Source organism: Podarcis melisellensis (assembly GCF_964234715.1).
Source record: "Podarcis melisellensis genome assembly, chromosome: 11".
Classification (NCBI taxonomy): Eukaryota; Metazoa; Chordata; class Lepidosauria; order Squamata; family Lacertidae; genus Podarcis; species Podarcis melisellensis.
The window spans coordinates 14,181,445-14,206,089 of record NC_138543.1 but is presented as its reverse complement, the minus strand read 5'-3'; the positions used below and the strand labels follow the sequence as shown (position 1 = coordinate 14,206,089).

General features: G+C 42.1%; 1 protein-coding gene across 1 annotated transcript; it reads left to right on the top strand.

Moving 5' to 3' along the window:
* The first annotated feature begins 7,709 nt into the window (after nt 1-7,709).
* On the top strand, nt 7,710-18,532 carry ISOC1 (isochorismatase domain containing 1). The gene is made up of 5 exons (XM_081930738.1): nt 7,710-8,588; nt 13,700-13,819; nt 13,961-14,164; nt 14,522-14,638; nt 17,230-18,532. The coding sequence occupies exons 1-5, from the start codon at nt 8,136-8,138 to the stop codon at nt 17,374-17,376; spliced, it is 1,041 nt and encodes a 346-aa protein (XP_081786864.1). The 5' UTR covers nt 7,710-8,135; the 3' UTR covers nt 17,377-18,532.
* The last annotated feature ends 6,113 nt before the right edge of the window (nt 18,533-24,645 follow it).

The window sequence follows — 24,645 nt, the reverse complement described above, 5'->3', positions numbered from 1 at the left end:
TCTTCTGTGCCAGACTCATGGCAGCGCACAACGAATGATTGAAAAATTTCCCTCCTATGCATCATGACACTCCACCTGGCACACAATCCCATTCTTGTAGAAACTAGCTATCTGATCCACTTTCTGTACCTTTAAATTTCTATTGCCCTAGAAACTAGGGCAGGGGTCAGTAAACTTTTTCAGCCGTGGGGCATAGTCCCTCAGACTATGTGGTGGGCCGGACTATATTTTTGGGGGGGCGGGGGGAATGAACGAATTCCTATGCCCCACAAATAACCAAGAGATGCATTTTAAATAAAAGGACACATTCTACTCATGTAAAAACACACTGATTCCCAGACCATCTGGGGGCCGGATTGAGAAGGTGATTGGGCCGCATCTGACCCCCGGGTCTTAGGTTGCCTACCCCTGAACTAAGGCATAGATCCAAAGGATTTCTGTGTGAGTAAAGAGGCTCTTCTGCCCACGCAGCCTCCCTTTCTTGCTGTTTGCCATCCCCACCTGCCATATGCCATTCTGTTTTGGCTGTTTCCCCCCAGTCCTCAGGAGCAGAGATTCAGAGGATAGAGAGGGTTTAAGAGGAAAGGGGCTGCTGGGAACATCTAGCTTCATTCACAGAACAAAAATTAGGATCCAGGCCAAAATCCCTGAGTGCGGTGTAGAACTAGCAATCACAGACAGTAAGAAGACACCCGTGCACAAACTTCAGCACCTTTTAAAAAGAAGTATACTGCATTTCCCTTCCTACCATTCTACAATGATTGCTTTGTAAGCTCTTCAGAGCATGAGAGGCAATAGAAACGCCTCGTACCCTTGGCCCTGTGCTGTTGAATCAGAAGTGCCCATTAACTCCTTGTAAGTGATGAACAATGGATCTCTGAGATCTTAAACTAAAATACCAATTCTGTAAATGCTCTTTTTCTTGACTTTATTAAAAGCAAGTTCCTTTCTCATTTTACAAACACATTAACTGGTGTGTTTTTTTAATAAACAATAAAGGTAGAACATAAAGGAGTGGGAGCATAGCTCAGTTGTAGAGTACATGTTTTTCAGGCAGGAGGCCTGATGTTTATTCCCTGGCACCTCCGGTTAAAAGGATGATGTTCCTGCTCTCTGCTTGAGAAAGGATGCTGTCGGTCAGAGTAGGTGGTATGGGACAAAGATGGACAAATGGTCCAGCTTGGTATGAGGCTTCCTGTGTTCCTGTGATTTTTTTTTATTATACAAAATGTATTAATATGCTGCTTTCATAAATAATAAAGGACCAGAATTTTTAAAACGTAAAGTATTTTTGTTTCAGTTTTAATCATGCACTTATGGTTGTTGTTGTTGTTGAACTGTTCAGTCGTGTCTGACTCTTCATGACCCCCTGGACCAGAGCACGCCAGGCACTCCTGTCTTCCACTGCCTCACGCAGTTGGGTCAAACTCATGCTGGTAGCTTCGAGAACACTGTCCAACCATCTCATCCTCTGTTGCCCCCTTCTCCTTGTGCCCTCCATCTTTCCCAGCATCAGGGTCTTTTCCAGGGAGTCTTCTCTTCTCATGAAGTGGCTAAAGTATTGGAGCCTCAGCTTCAGGATCTGTCCTTCCAGTGAGCACTCAGGGCTGATTTCCATCAGAATAGAGAGGCTGGATCTTTTTGCAGTCCGTGGGACTCTCAAGAGTCTCCTCCAGCACCAGAATTCAGAAGCATCAATTCTTCGGCGATCAGCCTTCTTTATGGTCCAGCTCTTACTTACGGTATGTTTACAATTTTGTGGCTCAGGAATATATGGGAAATTCCCACCAAATTCTGAGCAGAGAAGCTTCCAGATTAGTTATGAGGAAAATATGCCCCTCTTTAATGATGTGTAAACTTTCCCTGAAATATCATGTTATGGAACAGTGGACCTGCTGGTTGGGAGAACTCTAGACTTTCAGTCCATAAAAATGAGACTCAAGTTATTATTCAATAATGACTGAGTCAAATAATAATACATTTCTACAAATATTTTCTATTCTTAATGGTAATTGTATATTATGCATATCAGCATACCAGTTTATATCTCCATGATGTGTTGTTTTATTCCCAAGGTGCGAAGAAAATACTTGTGGAACTATCTAGCCAAAGTTAAGAGTCGTGTTGACTCTGGTGGAAGATAGTTAAGCATGGGACTTTATGTTTGACTGGATCATGCCTACACTGTTTTATTTAAACAGTTACATCCTGCTGCCCATCTGCAGGCTGTTCAGTGGTTCAGTTTTAATGGATTTCCCCCATTCATTTCATTATGGCTATAAGGAAAAGCTAGAAGATAATCTGATTTCCATTTAGTACAAGTAAGAATTGTACAAATAAAATACGATCATCAGATATAAAGCACATTTGTAACAATCGCTTCTGTTAATGCTTCATTTTCATTTTTTTCAGTTCCAATCTATTTATATAAATGTGTTTTTGTTAGGATTTCCATACTTTACAAAAATGGCAATGGGCCTGAATTAACTGTGTTGCTTTTTCAGTTTTAAGCAGTTTGAAAGCGAAGACTCTTAACTGAATACAAGCTTAGCTCTCACATTCTATTCTTTCCCTTTGTTACTATACTACAATCCCCTCCCAAAAAACGAACTGATGAAACTCCTTTAGATCAATTCAAATGATAAGAAATGCAAAGTAGTTGAAGATGAATGAATCAAAACCCAAATAATTGCAGAAACAATCAGCGTGGTGGATCTTTATGTCTAACACTAAATAGGCAAGCTGTTTCAGAAATACACCAATTGCATGCATGAGAGTTTTTCTTTTTGCTAATGTGTTAGGCAGGAATATGTATTAAAAAGTTATTCAAGCTCAGGAGTCTGATATGAGCCAGCAACTCAGCTTTCTACACAAAATCCCTAAAGCAATTACCCTCCTGCTCCCAATTATATAATATATTTCTAGAGGCAAGAAGCCTGCTGTCAAATTAAGAACTGTGCTTCCCTTTTCTATTTCCATGTTCAAAAAATAATAATACATTTTGCTTTTTGCCTAAAGTGATTCACAAAATTTAAAGATAAGGCCAGATTTAGCAAAACACATTATTTCAGGAACAATTTTGATTTCTGTACCACTTCAGTCAAATTAGAAACTATAGAGAGGTTGTGCATGTTCCCTTGGTAAAGGCTGTTCTCCAATTGGAGCGCTCGCAGGCCAGTGTTTCCCAGTCATTGGTATTTATACTACATTTTTAAAGAATTGCATGGAGAGAGTCTTTAAACCTCTTTTGTTGACCACCAGCATTACATTTTAAAAATTTCACGCTTTGCATGTCATGAGTCTATCTCATACATAGTTTCACCTTTTAAGTTGAATTACTGAAATAAGTGAACTTTTCCACGATATTCTAATTTTCCGAGTTTCACCTGTAGAACAGAATCTGTTCCGGAAGTCCATTCGATTTCCAAAACATTCGGAAACCAAAGCGCGGCTTCTGAGTGGCTGCAGGAAGTTCCTGCCAGGCAATCGGAAGCCATGGAAGCCTCATCGGACATTCGGCTTCCAAAAATAGTTCACAAACTGGAACAGTCACTTCTGGGTTTGCGGCCTTCGAGAGCCAAAACGTTTGAGAGCTAAGCTGTTCGAAAATCAAGGTACGACTGTATTCAGAAGCATTCTGCCAACAGTAGATGGGGGAATGAAGGGGTATTGGACTCAACAGATATCAACATGTTTTGTTTCAGGGCCTGCTGCTAGTAGAAACCACCGGTGGTAGATCTACACCCACTAAGCTTTCCATGGGTGTGCTGAGATCCGCCACAGATCTGCCTTCCCAGCAGCACTTTTCTCTGCTAGCAAAGGAACACTTCCACACCATTCAAATCTCCTGCAGCCAGTGGCTCTGCAAGTTCAGATTGAACTCCCAAGGTGGTATACAATTCAAAGTAATGAATGCGGTAATCAATTAAACAAAATGTATAGAATCTACCAAGGCCCAGCTGCCACATCTTGGGGCACAGAAGGCAATGTTAATTTTAAGAACCTAATGGTGCTCCCATCACAATAATATACCTACCTGGATGGAGAGGATAATACAGCTGTGGTCTCATAATAAAAGCTGGTAATACAGTGGCTGAAATTAAAGAGGAAAAGTGTGCAGAAGTACCATTCAGTGGAAAGTATGTAGAACAAGTTGACAAGTTCACATGGTTTAAAAAGTTCAGTGGAGCTAGCAGGGCAAATGTAAGGTAACTTACAGGCTTGAAACAGATACAATACATAGAATATACAATAATTGGGGAAATAAGCTCAACAGCACTCACTGCTTTATCTATCATTCAAAATTCAGGACACTAAAGAAACTGGGTGGAAGAAAATCTTGTTGAGCAGAGCTCAGCTTGTTGAGGAAGCTCTTGACAGGTCTCCAGAGACTATAGACAAAATGAGGATATCAATTCAGACCTTGGCTGACATTGAATGATGGAAGGAAGAAGAGTAGGTCACAGTGGTTCAGCAGTACTAAAGCAGAAAATAGCAAATAACTCTGAATCTAGACATGAATGTGTAGAAGGAAGGAAAAAAGGAGGCAAGACTGTTTTTGAAAAGAATACCTCAGCAAGATTGCATAAGTTTTTCTTGGACAAAGGAACAAAATTTTGTCAGGGTTGCTTCTCACAAGACAGATAAGGGATAACACATGTCCTGTGTGGACACCATCACATATGAAAGCGGGGGAGGAAGGAGAGAGAGAGATGTACCTTCACAGCATAATGTATATGTACTTTGCTATACAAAAAATATACTTGTAGGAGACTTACGTATGTTTGAAGCAGCCTTCAGTATGTTATCCACTAAGATGTCAGACCAGACACAATGAAACTAAGCTGGTTTAAACTCAATGGCTACAATTTAATTGACTTGTAGAAAAGACTGATTAAAAAAGAAACTAAACTCCAAGAGGAAGGAAGGCTGGATAAAAATATTCTGCTGCAAAAAATATTTAGTACATGTATTCAATGGAAAAATAGAGATCAATTGAGATGAATGATGCAAGCAAGCCTTTTCTCAAGAACATACATATCCATGTTTGTGCTGCTATATCAGCATTTGCAGAGGAGCAAGTCTGTTTGGTCAAATAGGTACTCATGTTATTGAATTAATGCTGGGCAATGTCTGCAATCGCTTCTACCACCCACCTTGACCTGGAAATAGGGTGCTCAATAAGAGATAGGTATTCCCATATTAAACACTTCTAGAACTGCTCTTTCTTGGCCTTTTCTGGGCTGGTTGACTATCTGTCCTAAATATTGTAGAGGCTCATTTGCTCCCAGTTCAACTGCTGTCAAAATCAAAAACATGAATCCCGATGGAACAGACAAAAGATTCATCTCGTTCACCATCCTGTATCCCACATTTATTTCTGTTTTGTGGAAAGCTGTCCCCAGCGAACATGGGAAGTGCCAATCTTGTGTGATGTATGAGTCATTGGTTATTAACTCCAGGTAAGTTGATCCTGAGTTAAACATCCCTTGTGAAAATAGCACAGCACAAGTGCAAAGAGTGTCCTGGGCTGGTTAGCATGGATTGGATCATACATCATATTGCCACAGCCCTAGACTGCCTCTGCAGTACATTATGTTTAACCAAGCCCTTCTTGAGTCATTCCAGACTTCTTGTTGCACTGACACAATACATTGCATCGAATCCAAAATTTTAGCATCATAGCTAGAAAAGTTGGGGGGGGGGAGCAACAAAATACATTACACTATATTTGCAATTAGGAATTGCAATAGATGTACAATAAAGCTGTAACATGCTGGTCATTACTATGCCATCCTGAATGCTAAATTACTACAGTAGTCTTTAAAAGTAACACATGGCAAATTAAGACTGATTAAATCAAATGAGCTAAATAGGATTGACACTATCATATTTTAATTAAGGAACTGGAATTGATTCAAGTTGGTTAATGACTAGCTCATACAGCTGACCACTTCAGGAGCTTCTGTCATAACAGCATTAAATTATTGGCTGCAGTCATGAACTCAATCAGCATTAGGATAAGCCTTGTTGAGTAATTAAGCTGGCCACTGAAAAAAAATGGTGTATTTCAGACTCTCCGTGTCCCTATTTTTCAGGGACAGTCCAATTTACAGAAGCCACCCCAGTTTCTGATTTGACCTCTTTTCCTTAGGACGTCCCTATTTTCCTCAGAGAAACGAAGGACATGGAATTATTTGGCTCACAAGCCAGGGAGATAAGTGACTAGACAACCATTAGAAGACATCTGAACTGTATATGGAAATTTCAATGTTTGATGTTTTGTTATGTTTTATGTATATTGGAAGCGATCCAGAGTAGCTGGGGCAACCCAGTCAGATGGGCAGGGTAATAATAATAATAATAATAATAATAATAATAATAATAATAATGGAATCTGGACAGTGGTTTTCAACCAGTGTGCTGTGGCCCCTGGGGTGCCTTGAATTTTGGTCAGGCCTCTGCCCTTCTTTCCTTCCCTCCCTCCTTTAATGCCCTCTTGCATCTCTGCCTCCCATAGGCTTCCACAGCAGCCCTGGCTACAAGCTCCCCAGGCGAATGGTGCCTCTGGGGCTGTCCAGGGGGTGCTTCCCATGCCCCTGTGGGGCAGTGCAAGACAGCACCTCTCTTTGGGGCAGGAAGGGCAGCTCAGAGACCAGGAGCGCTGGCAGCGGCTGCCCAGAGGACTCCCAAGGAGAGGAGGCTGAGGGAACCCTTCCCAAGGGAGGGTGTTTGGAAAAGGGCGAGAGGCTGCCCGCTCTGTAGGCAAGGGGTAGCATAACTGCCCCACAGGGGTGCCACAGAAAGAATGCAGTTGGTCAAGGGCAGGGCCGGATTTAGGTTTGATGAGGCCCTAAGCTACTGAAGGTAATGGGGCCCTTTAAAAGAGGCCCCTTGGATACAGAGTACACATGTTCCACGGGGCCTCTTTTAAAAAACTCACCCTGTATATCCAACTGTCCCTTGTCAATAACAAATTGCCACTGTTTTTTTTGTGTTGAATATGTGTTAAGTTGTGGGTGAACATATCAGACGACACACGGATTCGTCAAACAGCTTTTGTTTATTCACAGCCCAGACCTGAACTGAAGGGTTCAGCCAGCCTGCTTATATAGAGCTCCAGTACAATGCAACTGTAACCACTTTCTGTAACTATCCTATCACTGAACGTCACTTTCAACCCCTTATTTGCATATGTGGACCTGAATGAAAATTATCTACGGTATCCCCCGGCTGGCCCAGGGTGAGAACTTCAGTACATAACAATATGCTATATGGTAATTTATGGACCTATTAGGTATCTAAAGCCATTCGCACATGCAGAATGTAGGCACCCTTATATACAGAAATGAGCAAACCTGTGATATTTTAGGGAGCAGGCTAGCAGGCAGGGCCCATGACTTACATCATTGGAGCCCACACAACACAAAACACTGTTGCTGTATGTAGGTTTTATTCTATTTGTTTTTTATCTTAGATTTTTGAAATGTACATCCAGTTTTTTCCCCTTTAATTTTTTTTTGGGGGGCCCTCCTAAGCTATAGCTTGTTTAGCTTATACATAAACCCAGCACTGGCAGGGGAGCCATGGACCCCCAAAACATCTGGAATAAGGCGTTCCTATTTTCATCAGGGAAATGTTGAAAACACTTGACTGGCCAAAACCCCAAAGTGGCACAGCCTCTCTCTCTCTCTCTTTGGCGCGGGTGGTGCTGGCATTTGCTTGTCGTGGTACAATTCGCCGGCAGATGGAAACCACAAGAGCAGAGGAAACGAGGGAAGGGGCATTTCCACCCCATCCCGAATTCCCCCTCAGACTGCCAGGCGGCTGAGGCAGCAGTAGCAGCAGCCGCCATAGCCCTGCTTCCCCGCGGCCACCGCCTCTAAGCGCCGTCACTGGCCACCTCAGATGCCCCCCGCCACTCTCCACAGCGCAAGCCCGTATCCTTCCGCGCCAGCCAGCACAACGCGCGTGGATTGCGTGGGGGGCGAAGGAGACGACGGAGCGGCTCCCGGGCGAGGCGATAACGGGGACGCGGCCTGAGGGCGGGCGCGGCAGGCTCGAGGGGAAGCGAAGCGCGGCGGCCACCTGCGCGCTCCGCCCCGGCCGGGCGAGCCAAGGCAGGGCTGGCTCCCATGGTGAGGAGGAGGAGGAGCAGGAGCCGCGATTGGGAGCCGCCGGCGCGCCCCGTCTGGCCGGGAGGCGGCACCGGTATCAGCAGCAGCAGCAGCAGCAGGAGGAGGAGCAGCGGAGGCGCGGAACTGGAGCGGCTGCCCGCGAACATGGCGGCGGCGGAGCAGCAGCAGCCGCCCTTGGTGCAAGGCTCCGGCGGCGGCGGCTCGTCTCCCGGCTCGGTGCCGGTGCTGTTCTGCTTCTCGGTGTTCGCCAGGCCTTCGACGGTGCCGCACGGCTCGGGCTACGAGGTGCTGATCCAGAAGTTCCTGAGCCTCTACGGCGACCAGCTGGACATGCACCGCAAGTTCGTGGTGCAGCTCTTCTCCGACGAGTGGAGCCAGTACATCGACCTGCCCAAGGGCTTCCTGGTGGGCGAGCGCTGCAAAGTGCGCCTGGTGCCGCTGCAGATACAGGTGGGCGAGCCTGGCGCACCCAGACCCGTTTCTTTGCGCGGTGGGTGGGGGGCGCGGGGTTGGGCGCCTTGTGGGTCTCCCCTGCTCACTTTCCCCGTCCCGGAAAGGGGGAGATCCCTGCGCCCCCACTATCCTCTCTTGTTTGCAGAAGGAGGAGGAGGTGAACTCTCCCGGCTGGCAGCTTGCTGGTTCCCTGCCGCCCAAACACGCGGGACAAACTCCAGGTCTGCCTCCTGCCCAGAGAGAAAAGCATAAATCTCTCTCTCTCTCATTCCTTTTCTCTTATAAAAACAGCTGCCAGGTGCAGGTCTGAAGAAGGTAGCGACATGGGCGTAGCAGAGGGGGGCAGCTGCCCCCCCATCAAAACAATAGAAATACTCAGTGCTTTTTCCCTTAAAAAATGTTTAGGAGTACTCTCATTTCCTATTGACAGTGGCGTAGCGTGGGTTGTCAGTACCCGGGGCAAGGCAAGTAATTTGCACCCCCTAACCCGTGGATTGGGACGCAGGTGGCGCTGTGGGTTAAAGCCTCAGCGCCTAGGACTTGCCGATTGAAAGGTCGGTGGTTCGAATCCCTGCAGTGGGGTGCGCTCCCGCTGCTCGGTCCCAGCGCCTGCCAACCTAGCAGTTCGAAAGCACCTCCGGGTGCAAATAGATAAATAGGGACCGCTTACCAGCGGGAAGGTAAACGGCGTTTCCGTGTGCGGCTCTGGCTCGCCAGAGCAGCGATGTCACACTGGCCATGTGACCCGGAAGTGTCTCCGGACAGCGCTGGCCCCTGGCCTCTTAAGTGAGATGGGCGCACAACCCCAGAGTCTGTCAAGACTGGCCCGTACGGGCAGGGGTACCTTTACCTTTACCTTAACCCGTGGATTTGCGCCCCCTAACCCGTGGATTTGTGCCCTCTAACCCTAACCCCCAGATGTTGCACCCGGTGCGGCCGGCCCCCCCTGCACCCCCATGCTATGCCACTGCCTATTGATATTGAAATACTGCCCCTCGTTGAGGCCGATCTTAAATTCACAAAATGTTTAGGGGTATGCTTACCCCCCCCCCCAGAAAAAAGCACTGGAAATAACTAACTGACCCGTCACATAGGTCCCCCCCACAGAACAGAAATCCTGGCAATGCCCATTTGTAGTGATCCTTACAACCAACCTTGGAGGGTAGGCCAATGCCAGTTGCTTGCAGACCCTAAAAGTGTCCCCATTTTCCAGGGACGGTCCCGGATTTACAGAAGCCGTCCTGGTTTCTGGTTTTATCCCGGAAGGTCTCGCTTTTCCTTAGGACGTCCCTATTTTCATTGGCGGGTATGGTAGGATATCCCTATTTTCATTAGAGAAATGTTGGAGGGTATGAAGTTATGTGACCCCTCCACGCCAAGGAGATAAGTAACTAGACAACCTTTAGAAGACATCTGAAGGCAGCCTTGTATAGGGAAGTTTTTAAAATGTTTAATGTTTGTTTATACATAAGTTGGAAGCTTCCCAGAGTGGCTGGGGCAACCCAGTCAGATGGGCGGGCTATAAATATATTAATTACTATTATTATCATCATCATGGAATAGGACTTCCCTATTTTCATCAGAGAAATGTTGGTATGTGCTTGGGTAGCACAGGCAAAAAAGAGAGGAGGGCTTTCCTCCTAGAGCCATGTAAGGTGTTTGTGGCTCAGGTGAGATGTGAAGGGGGGGGCTCTATTGCACAGCCCAGCAGGTAATCTGGTTCAAAGCATTTTTAATTTTAAGACCGTGCCACCCAGTGATTTCAGTGGGGCTTGCTTCCATCTCCTCATTTAAAATACTGGCCAGAGTAGCAAGAAATCCCCTGAAGATGGGAGGAAAAATTGGATTCTTCCCACCTCCAGAAGGCAGGAGAATAATGTTGGCAGGTGGAGCATGACTTTCCTGACACGTCTCAACTTCAGCTTACTCAATTTTGATGAGGGTAAGGGCTTCTCATCTAACCCCAACTGAGAATTGGGAGTGCCTTTCACCTCACCCATCTGATAATCCAGGGATGAAGTGCCCTCCTGCCCCAGAAAGCCAGAAATGGACTCAATACGAAGGAGAGCCTTCTTTTGGACTGATGTTATCCTGAAGCTGGCAAGGAAAGTATTCTCAGTCCAAGATTAAAGTAAGAGTTTGCAGATTTAGAAAAGGGCATTTGGTAATGCATTCAATTTGAACTAGGTATGTGAGACTAGTTATATAAAAAATGTACGCAAAGCATCCACTTGGAAACATAGCTGAGTGCAGAATACGTCTCCAGAAAGCAAGTGTGTAAGGGCATGTAACCTCAGGAGAATGCAGGGAACTTTCATCCACCGCCACAGCACACAAGTACAAACTGTACATTCAGTAATGCCTCTTTGTCAGTTAGGGAACGTGTTTTGAGGAACAATAACAGCCTGATCTTGTGCAGAGTCAGGCACTGTATTATTTAAAAAACAGACTAGTTTAAACATATTGCTTCTGATCACTTGCACTTAACTATCCCACAAAGTTGGTCAAAATAGAGGTGCAAGCGCTCATTTTCTCTACTTGTCCCTAGCCAATTTTTATCAGTATTTAGGCATTCTCATCCTGTCACGGCTGCAAGCTTTAAGTCCCAGTAACAATCAATAGTGTGCTGCTGCTCATGAAAGGGAGGCTGAATTGAAAGATGCCGAACAGACTGAGTGCAGGAGACCATGCTAAACATTTGTTGTGGTTTGCTGTCCTTACCTTGATAGCACACATTAGCCCTGTTCAGATTAAAACCGTAGTTTGAAGCAAGTTCTCAGAGTGCTACTGCTGCTACTCTGTCTGACTTGTCCTTTGAACTGAGGCTTGTAGTTTTTCTCTTCAGACAAACCACAAGGTTTGTTCTGGGCCTGTTGCTTATGGTTTGTTTGAGGGAAATAAGCCACAAACCTGTGTTTTGACATCGCAAGAAGTCATGCTGGCTTGCTTTGTCTGCAGTGCAATAGGAACAGGGGGAAGCAGTGCCAGAGAACCTTTGAGCTGCAAGCACTAGCTTGCTTCTCATTTATGTCAAACCATGTTGTTGTTGTTTAGTTGTGTCCGACTCTTCATGACCCCATGGACCAGAGCACGCCAGGCACTTCTATCTTCCACTGCCTCCTGCAGTTTGGTCAAACTCATGCTGGTAGCTTTGAGAACACTGTCCAACCATCTTGTCCTCCTTCGTCCCCTTCTCCTTGTGCCCTAGATGTTTCCCAACATCAGGGTCTTTTCCAGGGAGTCTTCTTTCCTCATGAGGTGGCCAAGGTATTGGAGCCTCAGCTTCAGGATCTGTCCTTCCGGTGAGCACTCAGGGCTGATTTTCTTAAGAATGGATAGGTGTGATCTTCTTGCAGTCCATGGGACTTTCATGAGTCTCCTCCAGCACCACAATGCAAAAGCATCAATTCTTCAGTGATCAGCCTTCTTTATGGTCCAGCTCTCACTTCCATACATCACTACTGGGAAAATCATAGCTTTTACTATACGCACCTTTGTTGGCAAGGTGATGTCTCTACTTTTTAAGATGCTGTCTTATGTCTATGTCAAACCATAGTTTCTTCTAAAGTTTAGCTAAATGTGATGTACGAACTGTGCCAGTGCGCACAAAAAGGGTACTTGGAAGGATGCTACAAAGTTAAGCCACACTGCATTTAATGATGGTGAGTCAGCTCCAGCTTAAACTTTCATCTTTTAAGTAACTTTACGTATGCTTATCACGGACATAAAATAATTCTCAAGTAGTTACTCACACTGTTGAAAAATTACGAGTGCAGTCCGGAGAGCCACTTCCACTAACATAAGGGAGGTGAGTTTTGATTTCTTCTAACTGCAGCCCCTGGGAAGGTGCAAGGGACTGCAGTGAGATGGAAGAGCTGGGAAAGCCCCATTGCATGAGCAGAATATTGCTCACAGTTCCCTGGATTTCATCCTATGTTTTAGAAACAAAAGAAGCTGTCTTTACACCGACTCGGACAATTGGTTTACCTAGTTGGGTATTGACTAACTGTAGATCTCCAGGGTTCGAGACTGGAGTCTTTCCAGAAACTGCTGAAGGTTGACCTTCCGCACACAAAATGTGAGTTCTACTACTGAGCTGCAACCCTTCTCCTTAAATAGACATACGTTAGAAAGTGTGAGTTGCAGAATTATGCATAGGGGTTAACATGGTTGTATTAGTAAAGGTCATCAGAGGTTCTTCCTGTATTCAGAGTGACATTAGTAAGGATAAAGACTCACAGTGCTTTATAGGATGGTGAAGATGGTTTTAGAGTTCTATCTCCGCCCTCCTTCAGTTCTGTGTCCTGTGCTAGCTTCGGGGAAATGAAAAACTTGTTCTGTAGATTTTCGGAGAGAAGCCTTCTGCATCGAGTGCCAGTTTTTTGCATTTAAACTTTTTGTGATTTTTTTTGGAGGGGGGACTTTCATTATGGTGAAGGGTGTGTGTGTCTGTGTCTCTTCAAAAGAGCAACTTTAAGAAAGGGTTCAGTCTGCCTGGGGCAAAAGTGGTGGGTTGACACAGCTTAGAATGGGGAACAATTTTCCAGCCCTAGTAGTCTGATTGTAAATAGTGAAGTTGGGATCACATAATAGGGGAAGAACCTAGTGCGATTCACTTTAGAATGCTGTTTTTTACTTAGTTGTTTTTTTTAAATTAAGCTTTTAATTTATCAAGTATAATATTTGCAATACGTCATGTTCGGTGTTGCTGTATTTACAAATCTGTGTCGATGCCTGTTACCTTTATCTTGAAATGTGTTTAGATTGCACATGTCTTCAGGTACTGGGAGACTGCATGCCAGAGCTATTACAGCAGATAATGACTGGGATCCAAAGAATTGTGTAACCAGTTCAACACACTTGAAGGAGCTTTTGATTTTTCTTTTTCCTACTGCTGTTACATCTTGGTTTTGAAACGGAGGATTTGTGAGTTGACTATATGACATGGGGGCATGCTGTTCAAAGAAAAAAAAGTCCAATATCCTGCTGGACACACCTAGCCCTTTGGGCTCACCTAAAGTGGGTATTTGGCTCCTAGCCAATGTAAAATATTTCCCCTCAAATAGGACTTGCTTGACCTGTGATTTCTGATTTTTCCTTTATTTCAGTTAACTACATTGGGCAACCTCACACCTTCAAGCACTGTGTTTTTCTGTTGTGATATGCAAGAGAGATTTAGACCTGCTATCAAGTATTTTGGAGATATCATCAGCGTAGGCCAACGATTAGTAAGTTTACTTGGTTTCTTAGTATAACATACCTGGTTTCTAATGTTTTCAGCTGCTGCTGCTGTATAGTTTTTATTGTTATGGACTACTTTATTGCTTAAACAAAAGTTTAATTCTTGTGTGGGCTTTTTCCATTTGCAGCTTCAAGGTGCACGAATTTTAGGAATCCCAGTTATTGTAACGGAACAGTATCCTAAAGGTCTTGGAAGCACAGTGCAAGAAATAGATTTGACTGCAGCTAAACTTGTCTTACCAAAAACAAAGTTTTCTATGGTATTGCCTGAAGTTGAGTCTGCAATAGCAGAGATCCCTGGAGTTCGCAGTGTTGTTTTATTTGGGGTAGAAGTAAGTACTGCATTCATAACTTGCCTATAGACTTTTTGCAGAAGTATTTTTATTTAGATAAAAGTGACGTTTTCGTATTTATTAGTGTCAAGGCAATAATCCTATAAAATATTTATATACATAGAGACGAACAGCTGTATGAAAACCAGTAAGTTATTCCATAATAGAACAAATAGGTTACATGCTATCTGTAAATACAGCTTGCTGAACTTGCTCTAATCACTTATATACACTTATATTCGGAACATTTTGTCTAACTGTGTGGAAAACAAATACACAAGCAGCTAGCTTGTCCTGAAGTCGTTGATATTCTGTCTATGTGATGGTTGATGAAGTTAATTTTTGTTTTTCTCCAAGACTCATGTCTGCATCCAACAGACAGCTCTGGAATTGGTAGGCAGAGGTCTCGAAGTTCACATTGTGGCCGATGCAACATCTTCAAGAAGTATGATGGACAGAATGTTTGCCCTAGAGGTAACTACTTTGAGATGCGAATGTATATGAGATGGATCTCTTTAATTGTTACAAGACGGGCATAACCACTAACTTTCTGATAGACTTTAGGATTCATCCTACATGGAAGAGAAGTGGGAACCATATTGTAACCAAAAATGGTAGAAAATCCGATAAGATCCATATGTCTTGCTTATTTTGTCCAAGTCATGCAGTTTGGGGATATCTAGGAGTTTCCCTCTTTACCTGCATTCAGGAAACTTGTAAAGCCTCTTTTATTTATCTAAGCTTTTGGCTGATCGTTTTGTACACTACTGTTTTTAACTACTAAGCTTTAATATTAAGACCGGACCAACAATGGAAAAAGCTCAATAAGAAATTGTTTTTGGAGGTTTGTGAGGGGAAGTCCATTAGTATCCCATCAAGAATGGTTTTTGATTTAGGGAATTCTACCATAGCAGGATGGTTGGGTTACAATAGATGTGTTTTTCCAGACTTTCTGTCTCGACTGCCGATCTATTAGTGTTACTATAAAAATTCCTTTCCGTACCACAACTGACTCATCCTCTGATTTTATCTAGCATTAAAATAATCAACCCTCTCTGATTCTTCATTGTATCATCCCTAGAGTACAATCCTATGCACAGTTAACGAGAAGTAATTCTGCTGTTTTCAATGGGTTACTCAGACATAAGTATTTATCGGACTGCTGTCAAAAAGTATTAATAAATACTTTTATGATTTTCTGTTTGGGTACAAAACATTCAACTGCTGTAATAAAGATCATTGGAACTAAATGTTATTAAGACATGTTGTTTAACCATCTTACTATTAGAACTGAACTGTCCAGCTATACCAAAAACAAAAGGCCAAACTCCCCCCCCAACTTTTCTTTCAATGAGGAAATTGTTGTTTCTCCATCATAAGCATTGCTCCCCTGACCACATGACTAAGTTATGTCCATTAATTTTAAATAAGTCTGCACTAAGTAATACTTATTTCTTATCCTCCCGCTTGCAGAGAGCAATTTTTATATGTGATGACAAATGTTTCTGCCTAATTCTCAGTGCAAAGCCATTTGCCCTCAACTTTTCTAATACATACTGGACAACAGTCATGTTCTTATAGGGGATTTAGGATGATTTCTTATGGTCTTGTAAACCGGGCATATTCAAAGAAGATAATTCCCAACTTTGACTTTGTGTCGTTATTTGTTTTAAATGTCACCTGGACCAAACGTTTTTGAAGTTTGCATTTGCAAGTTTCTTTGTTCTTTTAATTACTGCCTCATTTTCTGAATGGAAGCATTATTTAGTGCTTCCTCATTTTTGTGTGTGTTTTTGTGTTGATATTTGGAATGTTTAAGAGTTAGGAGTATGCAGGTACCACATCTGATTGAGCCATGAAAGATTATGCTGTAATAATAAAAAACGTTAGTTTTTAAGAAACCACAAGGCTTTTTTTTTGCTGTTCCAGAGTAGCATAGCATCTCTCTAGAATCTAAGCATTTTTTGTATAATTTCTCACCCACTTCTTTACCACGACTTCAGCCATTTGACAAACCTGTCATGCTAAATCAAATCTTATTTTTCATTGGCAAAGGTGTGCGTCTGATCTCAGTGTTTCCATCGAGAATTCTTTAATATATTATGCATATTTTTATCTCACCAACAGCTAAAATATCTTGATTGTCTCAGAAGAGTGACAGGACAAAAATAAATTGATATTAGGGAAATAGGTATTCCTCTAATAAGGATCTGTCAAATTTAATATGTTACATGGAATATGACCTCCTGCTGTTAAATCCTGTTTAATTTCACCAAGGACATAGGTAATTTTGTATTACCAGTGCACTTTTGCTAGAAAAAGAGGTGCCAGAACTCACCAGGAATGCCTCCCTTGTTATCTTATAATGGCAATGGCACCCACCTGAGAAATGCTGGAACTGAATTCCAGCAGGAAAAAAAGCCCTGTGTATTACTATTCCATATAAGTGATTTAAAGTCCTAGCCATTTGGATTTTTAATCCAGCCTACCTACATAGCAGTGAAAGAGAACAGAAATTTCCCCCTGCAAATGGTAATGGATGTTTCTCTTGTTTTAAAATAACAAACCATAATATATTGTGCCGAGAAATTGTATTATTATTATTATTATTATTATTATTATTATTATTATTATTATTAAGTTTTCAGTTTTACATCTCAGAAAAAGCATCTTGCATAGTACCGTACATTTGATGACTTCCCTCCTTTCCCTTCCATGGTTCATTCACTTTTATCCACCATTCCTGCATATTTTGCCATAACCATTTTATTCTCCCATCTTACATTGCTCAAGTATTTGTTACACTTTTGAATTTAACGCTGCCAGCGTTTTCCATAAACTCGGCAAAAAATTCCCCACTCCTCTTTAAATAAATGTTCTTCTTGCTCTCTTCTTCTGCGCGTTAGGCCAGCTAGTTCCGTATATTCTATCATCTTAAGTTGCCAGTCCCCTTACCCGTGACAATAAATTGCAGAGGCAGTGGTATTGTGGTTGAAAAGTTACTCACTAGGTACGCAGCGTATACTGTACTCACCCCAGCTGTCTTCTTTTGCTTTTTTTTTCAGCGTCTAGCTCGCACCGGGATTATCGTTACCACTAGTGAAGCTATATTGCTGCAGCTAATAGCTGACAAAGACCACCCCAAATTCAAAGAAATCCAGAACCTCATTAAGGCAAGTGCTCCAGAGTCAGGGCTCCTCTCCAAAGTGTAAAAGACGACGTTCTTGAAAGACCATTGGTAACGGAGAGTCAAAGATGTAAACTTTCTCACTCGCGTGCACACACACACACAGACACACACATACACATCACCTGCAAATTGATGTAATTGTGCTTGCCTTAGCAGAATTTGTTTGGTTACGCTGTTCAGGTGCGAGTGTATTCTGTTAGTCACAGTCGTCCCAAGGCTCTGGGTACCATAGGATCGTTTTTGTTGTCAAACAAACTTTTAAAACAGAGGTGCCTGTTTGTCTCTACTGTACCCACTGATTGTAACACAGTTCAGAAAAGTGCATATTTTTGTGAAACCTCGATTGTGCAAATGTACTTTGGAATTGTTTTATTTTTTGTACTAATAATACAATGGCATAGATAAATGTGATACATAACGTTTTGCCATTCTACAAATAGAATCATATTTTAAATAAAATGAGATATGGATATATATATTCTTTGGGTGGGCGGGAATGGTGCTTTATAGTCAGAAGAACAAGCTAAGGGAACAGGCAGTATAGATGTAGTACTTTAGAAGGTAACTTAGCAAATCTGATTCTTGATTATCCACGACTTTATTACTAAATGGTGTTACAAAGTCCTTTCTAACTGGAAAAAAAAAGTGCGGGTTGATGTTCACTTTAAAATAAAGAGCAATTCTGTCAGCTTGTAAATGGGAGTATGTGAGTGACAGATGCCACTGAAGTGAGTGACGTTAATTCACTTGTAGATAGTTCAAAGTAAGATGCTCAAACTCTTCATTTCCAAGTACTAAAATAACTTTTTTTCTGGATGCGTTGGGGGATTTATTTTTAATCCCTGTATGCCTAGATTTAATGAACTCCATCTGGCTTCTGCATTAGTTTAAGCAAGCTTTGGGGTGGGGGGAATCGGCTTCTTCAGTTTTATGCAGTATTCTGCAATATGGATGCTAAATAGGTTTTAAAAGGAGTCCGGTGCAATAGTATATTTTGAAAAAGACATCTATAATTTTATAGCTGGAAGTAAATTTGAATAACAGTGCCCTTATTACAGGTCAATTAATTCATGTTAGAACCGAGTTCAAATTGTTCTAGGATTTGTATCAAGTATGTTTGTGGCTTTATAGGAATATATTTTGCAATATGACAGTACTAATACCAATGTGTTTGTTTTTTTTTAAAAAAACAAAAACCATGCATTGATGGAAAGTTCTTAAATTTCCCACAAACATTGACTCTTAAAATGATCGTGTTATGTTCAAATAAATGCAGATGTTTACGGTGTCTTGTTTTGATATAAAACTTCAGTCTTCATTCTACACTTCCTTTTATTGTGTTTTCAAAAGTTACGGTATGTTCTATCTGTGGAGGGAAGCGTGTGGATGAAAGCAATTTGTTTTCTGCAAAACAAAACGAAAACAACTTGTCACAGTTTAGAACAAGCACAAGATGTGTCTGCAGACAAAGGACGAAAGAGTTGAAGAAATCACTGCTCCACATTAGTGACCTACTTTTTAATGTCTTATTATTGGTGCTTTCAAGCAGGGCAAAGTATAAAGGAACAGCTGTCAAAGAGCAGTAACAGCCCAATAACATTCGAACCAAACTGAAAACACATCTTAATATATTACACCATATACCAGATACATCTGTAGACAAAGATTTGATTGTCTATTTCAAATCAATCACTGATGCAATTTATTGCTAGGTATGCCCTAGATATAGTGCTTATAACCTGCAGGAGTTTATATTCCATCCAACCAAACAACAGACACCTATGCCAAATCACATTTTTGCCTGTGAAAAGTTTCCTCGAGTGGTCTTCAATTCAGCAGGAAGAGCTTTCGATTGAGAAACACACACCGTTTTGCTGCTGGACCAGTACAGTGGTACCTCTCATTCCGGAGGTCAATACTTAACCTGAAACTGTTCTTAACCTGAAGCACCACTTTAGCTAATGGGGCCTCCTGCTGCCGCTGTGCTGCCGGAGCACGATTTCTGTTCTCATCCTGAAGCAAAGTTCTTAACCTGAAGCACTATTTCTGGGTTAGCGGAGTCTGTAACCTGAAGCGTATGTAACGCGAGGTACCACTGTATGCTGATAACATTTGCATCCCTGCGCCACAAATCCCATTAAAAAAATTCTCATAAGCATTCCGTGTCATTACAGGACTTAATGGCTCTGTGTGAGGAGACAGGAAGGTGGCAGTTTTTAGGCTATTTATATACAGTATAAATCTCTTCTTTCACTGCTGAGGAAAAGGGTTGTTGCTAACGGGTTTTTGTGTGCATCATAACTGTCGGTTTTACAATTCTGTAAGATTTCAAGCCATATTTATAAAAACCTTACAGAACGACAAAGCTGTTCATTTCCTGGAATAAGGAATAAACCATTGCAAGATGCAATGTCCCAAATACAACATTAATGTAGCCCATTGATACTTAAGCTCTGTGTCACCCCTTATCTCTGATTAGGAATATAATCATATACATACTTACTCACAAATGATTCCCACTAGGTTCAGTGATGCTTAACAAGAAGGAATTTGTAGGAATGCCACTCGAAGCACAAGTGAAAATCAAGGTGAGCTGTTACCTGTTGTTTTTCATGTGAAATGGTTTGCATTCTTCACCCTGTTCAACAGGAGCAGTCGAGGTCACCTTTTCACACCTGAAAAAAACATGTTAAGGATTTTTTTTCCCTTGATGAAGAAGTTGCCCAGGAAACTTGCATGTTATAACAAATAAGGTGATTGTTCTGTGCTGAACATCAATACCAGTCCATCCTTAAGATATGCTCTCACACAGAGGTCTGTTGCTGTTAACTGGATATGCCACTCTAGATAAGAAAGGCTATTTTTATAGCTAGAATATTCACACCTTGAGCTGTTAACTTGCATTTAAAATACCATTCCTAGCCAACTGGTTAATCAAAAGTATTCTAAAATTTCCAGACAAAGTTATTTTTATTTCCCTGAGACATTGAAAAAAACCCAAAACCTGGCAGAATTGTGTTTAACTGCCACTTTCATCCTGCTGTTTCTTGCTCTCTTTTTATTTTATCTAGTGGTTTTTACTGTTGCTTTTAGCATATTTTTATAAAGCCCTGGAAATGTTTTTTTAATTTGAAGGGCAGAATCTGAATTCAGTCAATAAATAAAACAAAACTGACTTTCTTGAAAGCAAGGAAGACCCACTTTTTCATTTCAAAACTGCAATAATAATACCTTTTTATTTCTTTGGAAGCCCACTGAGTAGTCTGAATTTCAGGTATGTGTGTTAAAATGGTATACATACTTACTGGGTTGTATCTAACATTAGTCATACTCAGTGTAGACCCACTGAAATTAATAGACGTGACTGATTCACTAATTTTAGTAGGTTTACTTTGAGTAGAACTTAGTTGGAAACAACCCATTTACTTCAGTAGAATTTTCATCCTGATCTTAAATATATTTACCTGGAAGCAGACGACATTGCTTGCTGTAGAACATTCTTCCAAATAAATGTGCAGAGAGCATTTAATTGGGTGCAGGGTTGCAGTGTAAATGCTTATATCACATTTTCAAATCTCAGCAGGCATTGATTTTGTGTGTTTTTGTGGCCTTGATTGTTTGGTCAACGAGAATGTAACCAAAAAATGTGAAGTTGATCCATTTGCTGCAATCCACAGCCCACTTTGCTCCACAGTTCTGCTCCCGGAGGATGTGGACCATGCAGGTTTGTGACTAGTATACTGAATGAATGAACTTTTTACGGTCACAGACCAGGATAAAAAAAACAACATATAAATAAAATAGCAGTTAGGATTTTTTAAAACTGATAAATGTTGGAGCAAATAAGGACAAAGAAACAAGCATAGGATAAAACATCTGACTAAAATACAAGATTAAACACGGATAATGGATGGATAAAAACTGATAATTAAAACAGATAAGAGCTAAAAACAAATAAAAACATGCAGTTAAAACAACTGTAAGAGCGTAGGAACTAAAAGACTCACAGTTAAAACAACTATAAGAGGCTGCAGAGTAGAAGCCTCTGAAATAGATGACACTCACAGCATTAGAAACTGATGTGCAAATATGGTTAAAACAGACAATTAAAACAGTGTACAACAATAAATTTAGAAACAATGTGCAACAATAAACTATCCCAGGGAGTAGATTCAGAGCCATCCATGGAACCGAGTTTGGGGATTTTCATGCCGGACTATTTGGAGTTGGGCGATGGTCTGCGCCTATAGATTTGTACACAGAATCTGGCGACCATCCAGGTCTTCTTCTAATCTTTGCCTAACAGCAAAAGGTCAAATTTTTGCTTTTGCGGGAGGTGGGCGAGCCTCACCAATAGGGGATCAGTGAACTTACTGCATGCCTCTTCGTAAAAGGGACATTTAAAGAACAAGTGTTCTGGGCTTCCTATCTCTCCCAATGGACAGGTGCAAAGTCTCTGGGCATAGGGGACTTTTCTAAAGGCTCCATCCAGGACCGGCGAGGGAAGAGCCGCGCTTCTGGCGAGTATAAAGGCCCTTCTTTACTAGTATACTGTATGTCATTCACTGATCTGACATGATTTGGAGAAACAAAATAAAAAAAATCCAGTAGCACCTTAGAAACCAACTCAATTTGTTATTGGTATGAGCTTTCTTGTGCATGCACACTTCTTCAGATACACACTTCTTCAGATACCTGCTTGCACATGAAAGCTCATACCAATAACAAACTTAGTTGGTCTCTAAGGTGCTACTGGAAGGAAATTTTTTATTTTGTTTTGACTACAGCAGACCAACACGGCTACTACCTACCTGTAACTATGATTCAGAGATTCAGTATATTGGTTTGGAATCTGTTTCCCACCTCTAAATTATAGATTAAATGCCATTGATTTACCTGAATTTGAGAGGCAGGTATCCTCCTTTATTAAATCCTCACAAATTTACACACACACACACACACACACACACACACACACACACGCTGTTTTGAAGTAGCAAAATTCAGATAATAGGAAGTCAAGAAGTAGAGAAAATTGGTATACAATGCAGTCAGAGGTGAAGGGAAGGGTAGATGCTACTTGCTGGTAGAAACACGTTTAAAGGTGGGAAAAGACTGTAGCAATCATGATGCCACAAAGGGAAGTAACACGAAGCGTATCAAAGACTGGTAGTGTTATGCCCCTGAAGTATTAAGGCTCTTTCTCAGTAAAACAGCAAGAGGCTGCAGCTGAAAAAGCTCAAAAGAGCAATTGTGATGTTTGCTTCATTTTAATGAGGACTCGGGAGAATACTGTAAGTGCTTACAGACAAGTAGTGTATCTGTGCCTTTTAAAGAAGCAAACCCAAACTGGACAGTAGACTGAGTAAATCCTTCACAGTGCAATTCTCCCTCTAGGTAATTGGCAGCAATGTGCAGTATTTGGGTTTCAGGACAGCAACGCAACCCTGTGTGCACAGCCTCCAAAGGCACTACACCCCTGGCTTGCTTGCTTTTGCCACATTTTGCTAATTGTGTAGAAAACGAGAGCCGTTATCTTTAAACTAGATTGTTGCTATGGCTGTACTTGGAATTTATTATCTCATTAGTGGTGCTGCTGTTTCAATTTCTGGCGAGCGGTAACAATTACTTCTGTTACTTATGATCATCTTAACAGATACAGGGGTTTTTTGTGTTATTTAAAAATCCTCTATATGCGTGCAAGCATTTGTTTAGTTAACCATATGCTTTGCTCTGCTGTTCCTCCTAAAGGTAAGAATGGGACAGAAGATAGTTCTATTGTCATGATGAGACTCAGGCAAAATGTTACCAGATTCAGGAATTGGACCAGAAGCTCAAATGCACAAGGCTTTGTTCAATAGTGTTACTTGGTACCTTCATAGATAATTTATTACGGTCAAAGACCAGCTCGCATAACACAATAAAAACAGCATTCATAAAGATAAAATATACAATCAGAGCAGACTGCAGCAATAGCTCATGAGTTAAAATTGAGATATACAGTGGTACCTCAGGTTAAGTACTTAATTCGTTCTGGAGGTCCGTACTTAACCTGAAACTGTTCTTAACCTGAAGCACCACTTTAGCTAATGGGGCCTCCCGCTGCTGCTGTGCTGCCAGAGCACGATTTCTGTTCTCATCCTGAAGCAAAGTTCTTAACCTGAAGCACTATTTCTGGGTTAGCGGAGTCTGTAACCTGAAGCGTATGTAACCTGAAGCATTATGTAACCTGAGGTACCACTGTATACATATACCCGTACAACTGAAATTTGGGCTACCATAAAAATTGGCCCTGGGGCGACTTCAGCATTTCCCGAGTAAGATATTTTATTCTAGAGGATGATCTGTGCCTACAAATCTGGGCGCAGAATCTGGCTACCAGCCAGGTCGTCTTGTGATCTTTGCCTAAGAGGAGAGAACTAAGTTTAGACTTGTCTGAAAGAACTGCGAGCCTCTTCAGCAAAGGATCAATGGTGTCTCTACGAATCTCAACATTAAAAGGACATCTAAAAATATATATGTTTAGGGCTTCCTATTTCCCCTAATGGGCAGGTGCAAAGTCTCTGTGCATACGGGACTCTTCTATAGGAGCCTTCCAGAACCAGTGAGGGCAAGGCCAAGCTTCTAGCAAGAGTGAAAGCCCTAGCGTCACTTGGTAAAATATGATCTGGATGTCAGCATCGCCCTTGAGCCATTGTACCAACTGGACTCATGCACTACAGCCCCGACTGGGCTAGGCGAGCTGGGTAGCACTGCCGGAGACCTCCTTTCCCACAGGAACTGGTCACAGTGCTGTGGACTCACAGCTTGGAGCTGAGAGCACCGGATTCACTGTCTCAATAATGCAGTCGTTGCGCAGCAGCGTTTTGCAGAGTCTTGCAGAGTATAAACCACTCGGAGAGCAGCTCTGTAAAGTATCTTCTTTTATTCTAGAACTACAGCTATAATACAAACTATATACAGAGCTGAATATTCTGAGCATACATCAATGCTACTCTGAGTGCCTGCAGCTGCTCTTAGCAGCAATCTTATCTCTAAATACTATCTCTTGCACTCACTCTCCGACACACTGGCTGACTCTCTCTCTCACACACAGAGAGACTCACTCACTTGACTAATTAAGTAGAGAGCAGTACATTGCTCCTCCTCTCTGTAGAGTCAGCAGAGACCTCAGGAGATGATCAGGAGATTCTTGGGTATGGGAGGGGTGAAATCTCCTCACTGACTTGCAATGGTAGAGCGCTTGCCCTGAATTCGTAAGGTCTCTGGTTCAACGCCTGATGTTTCTGGT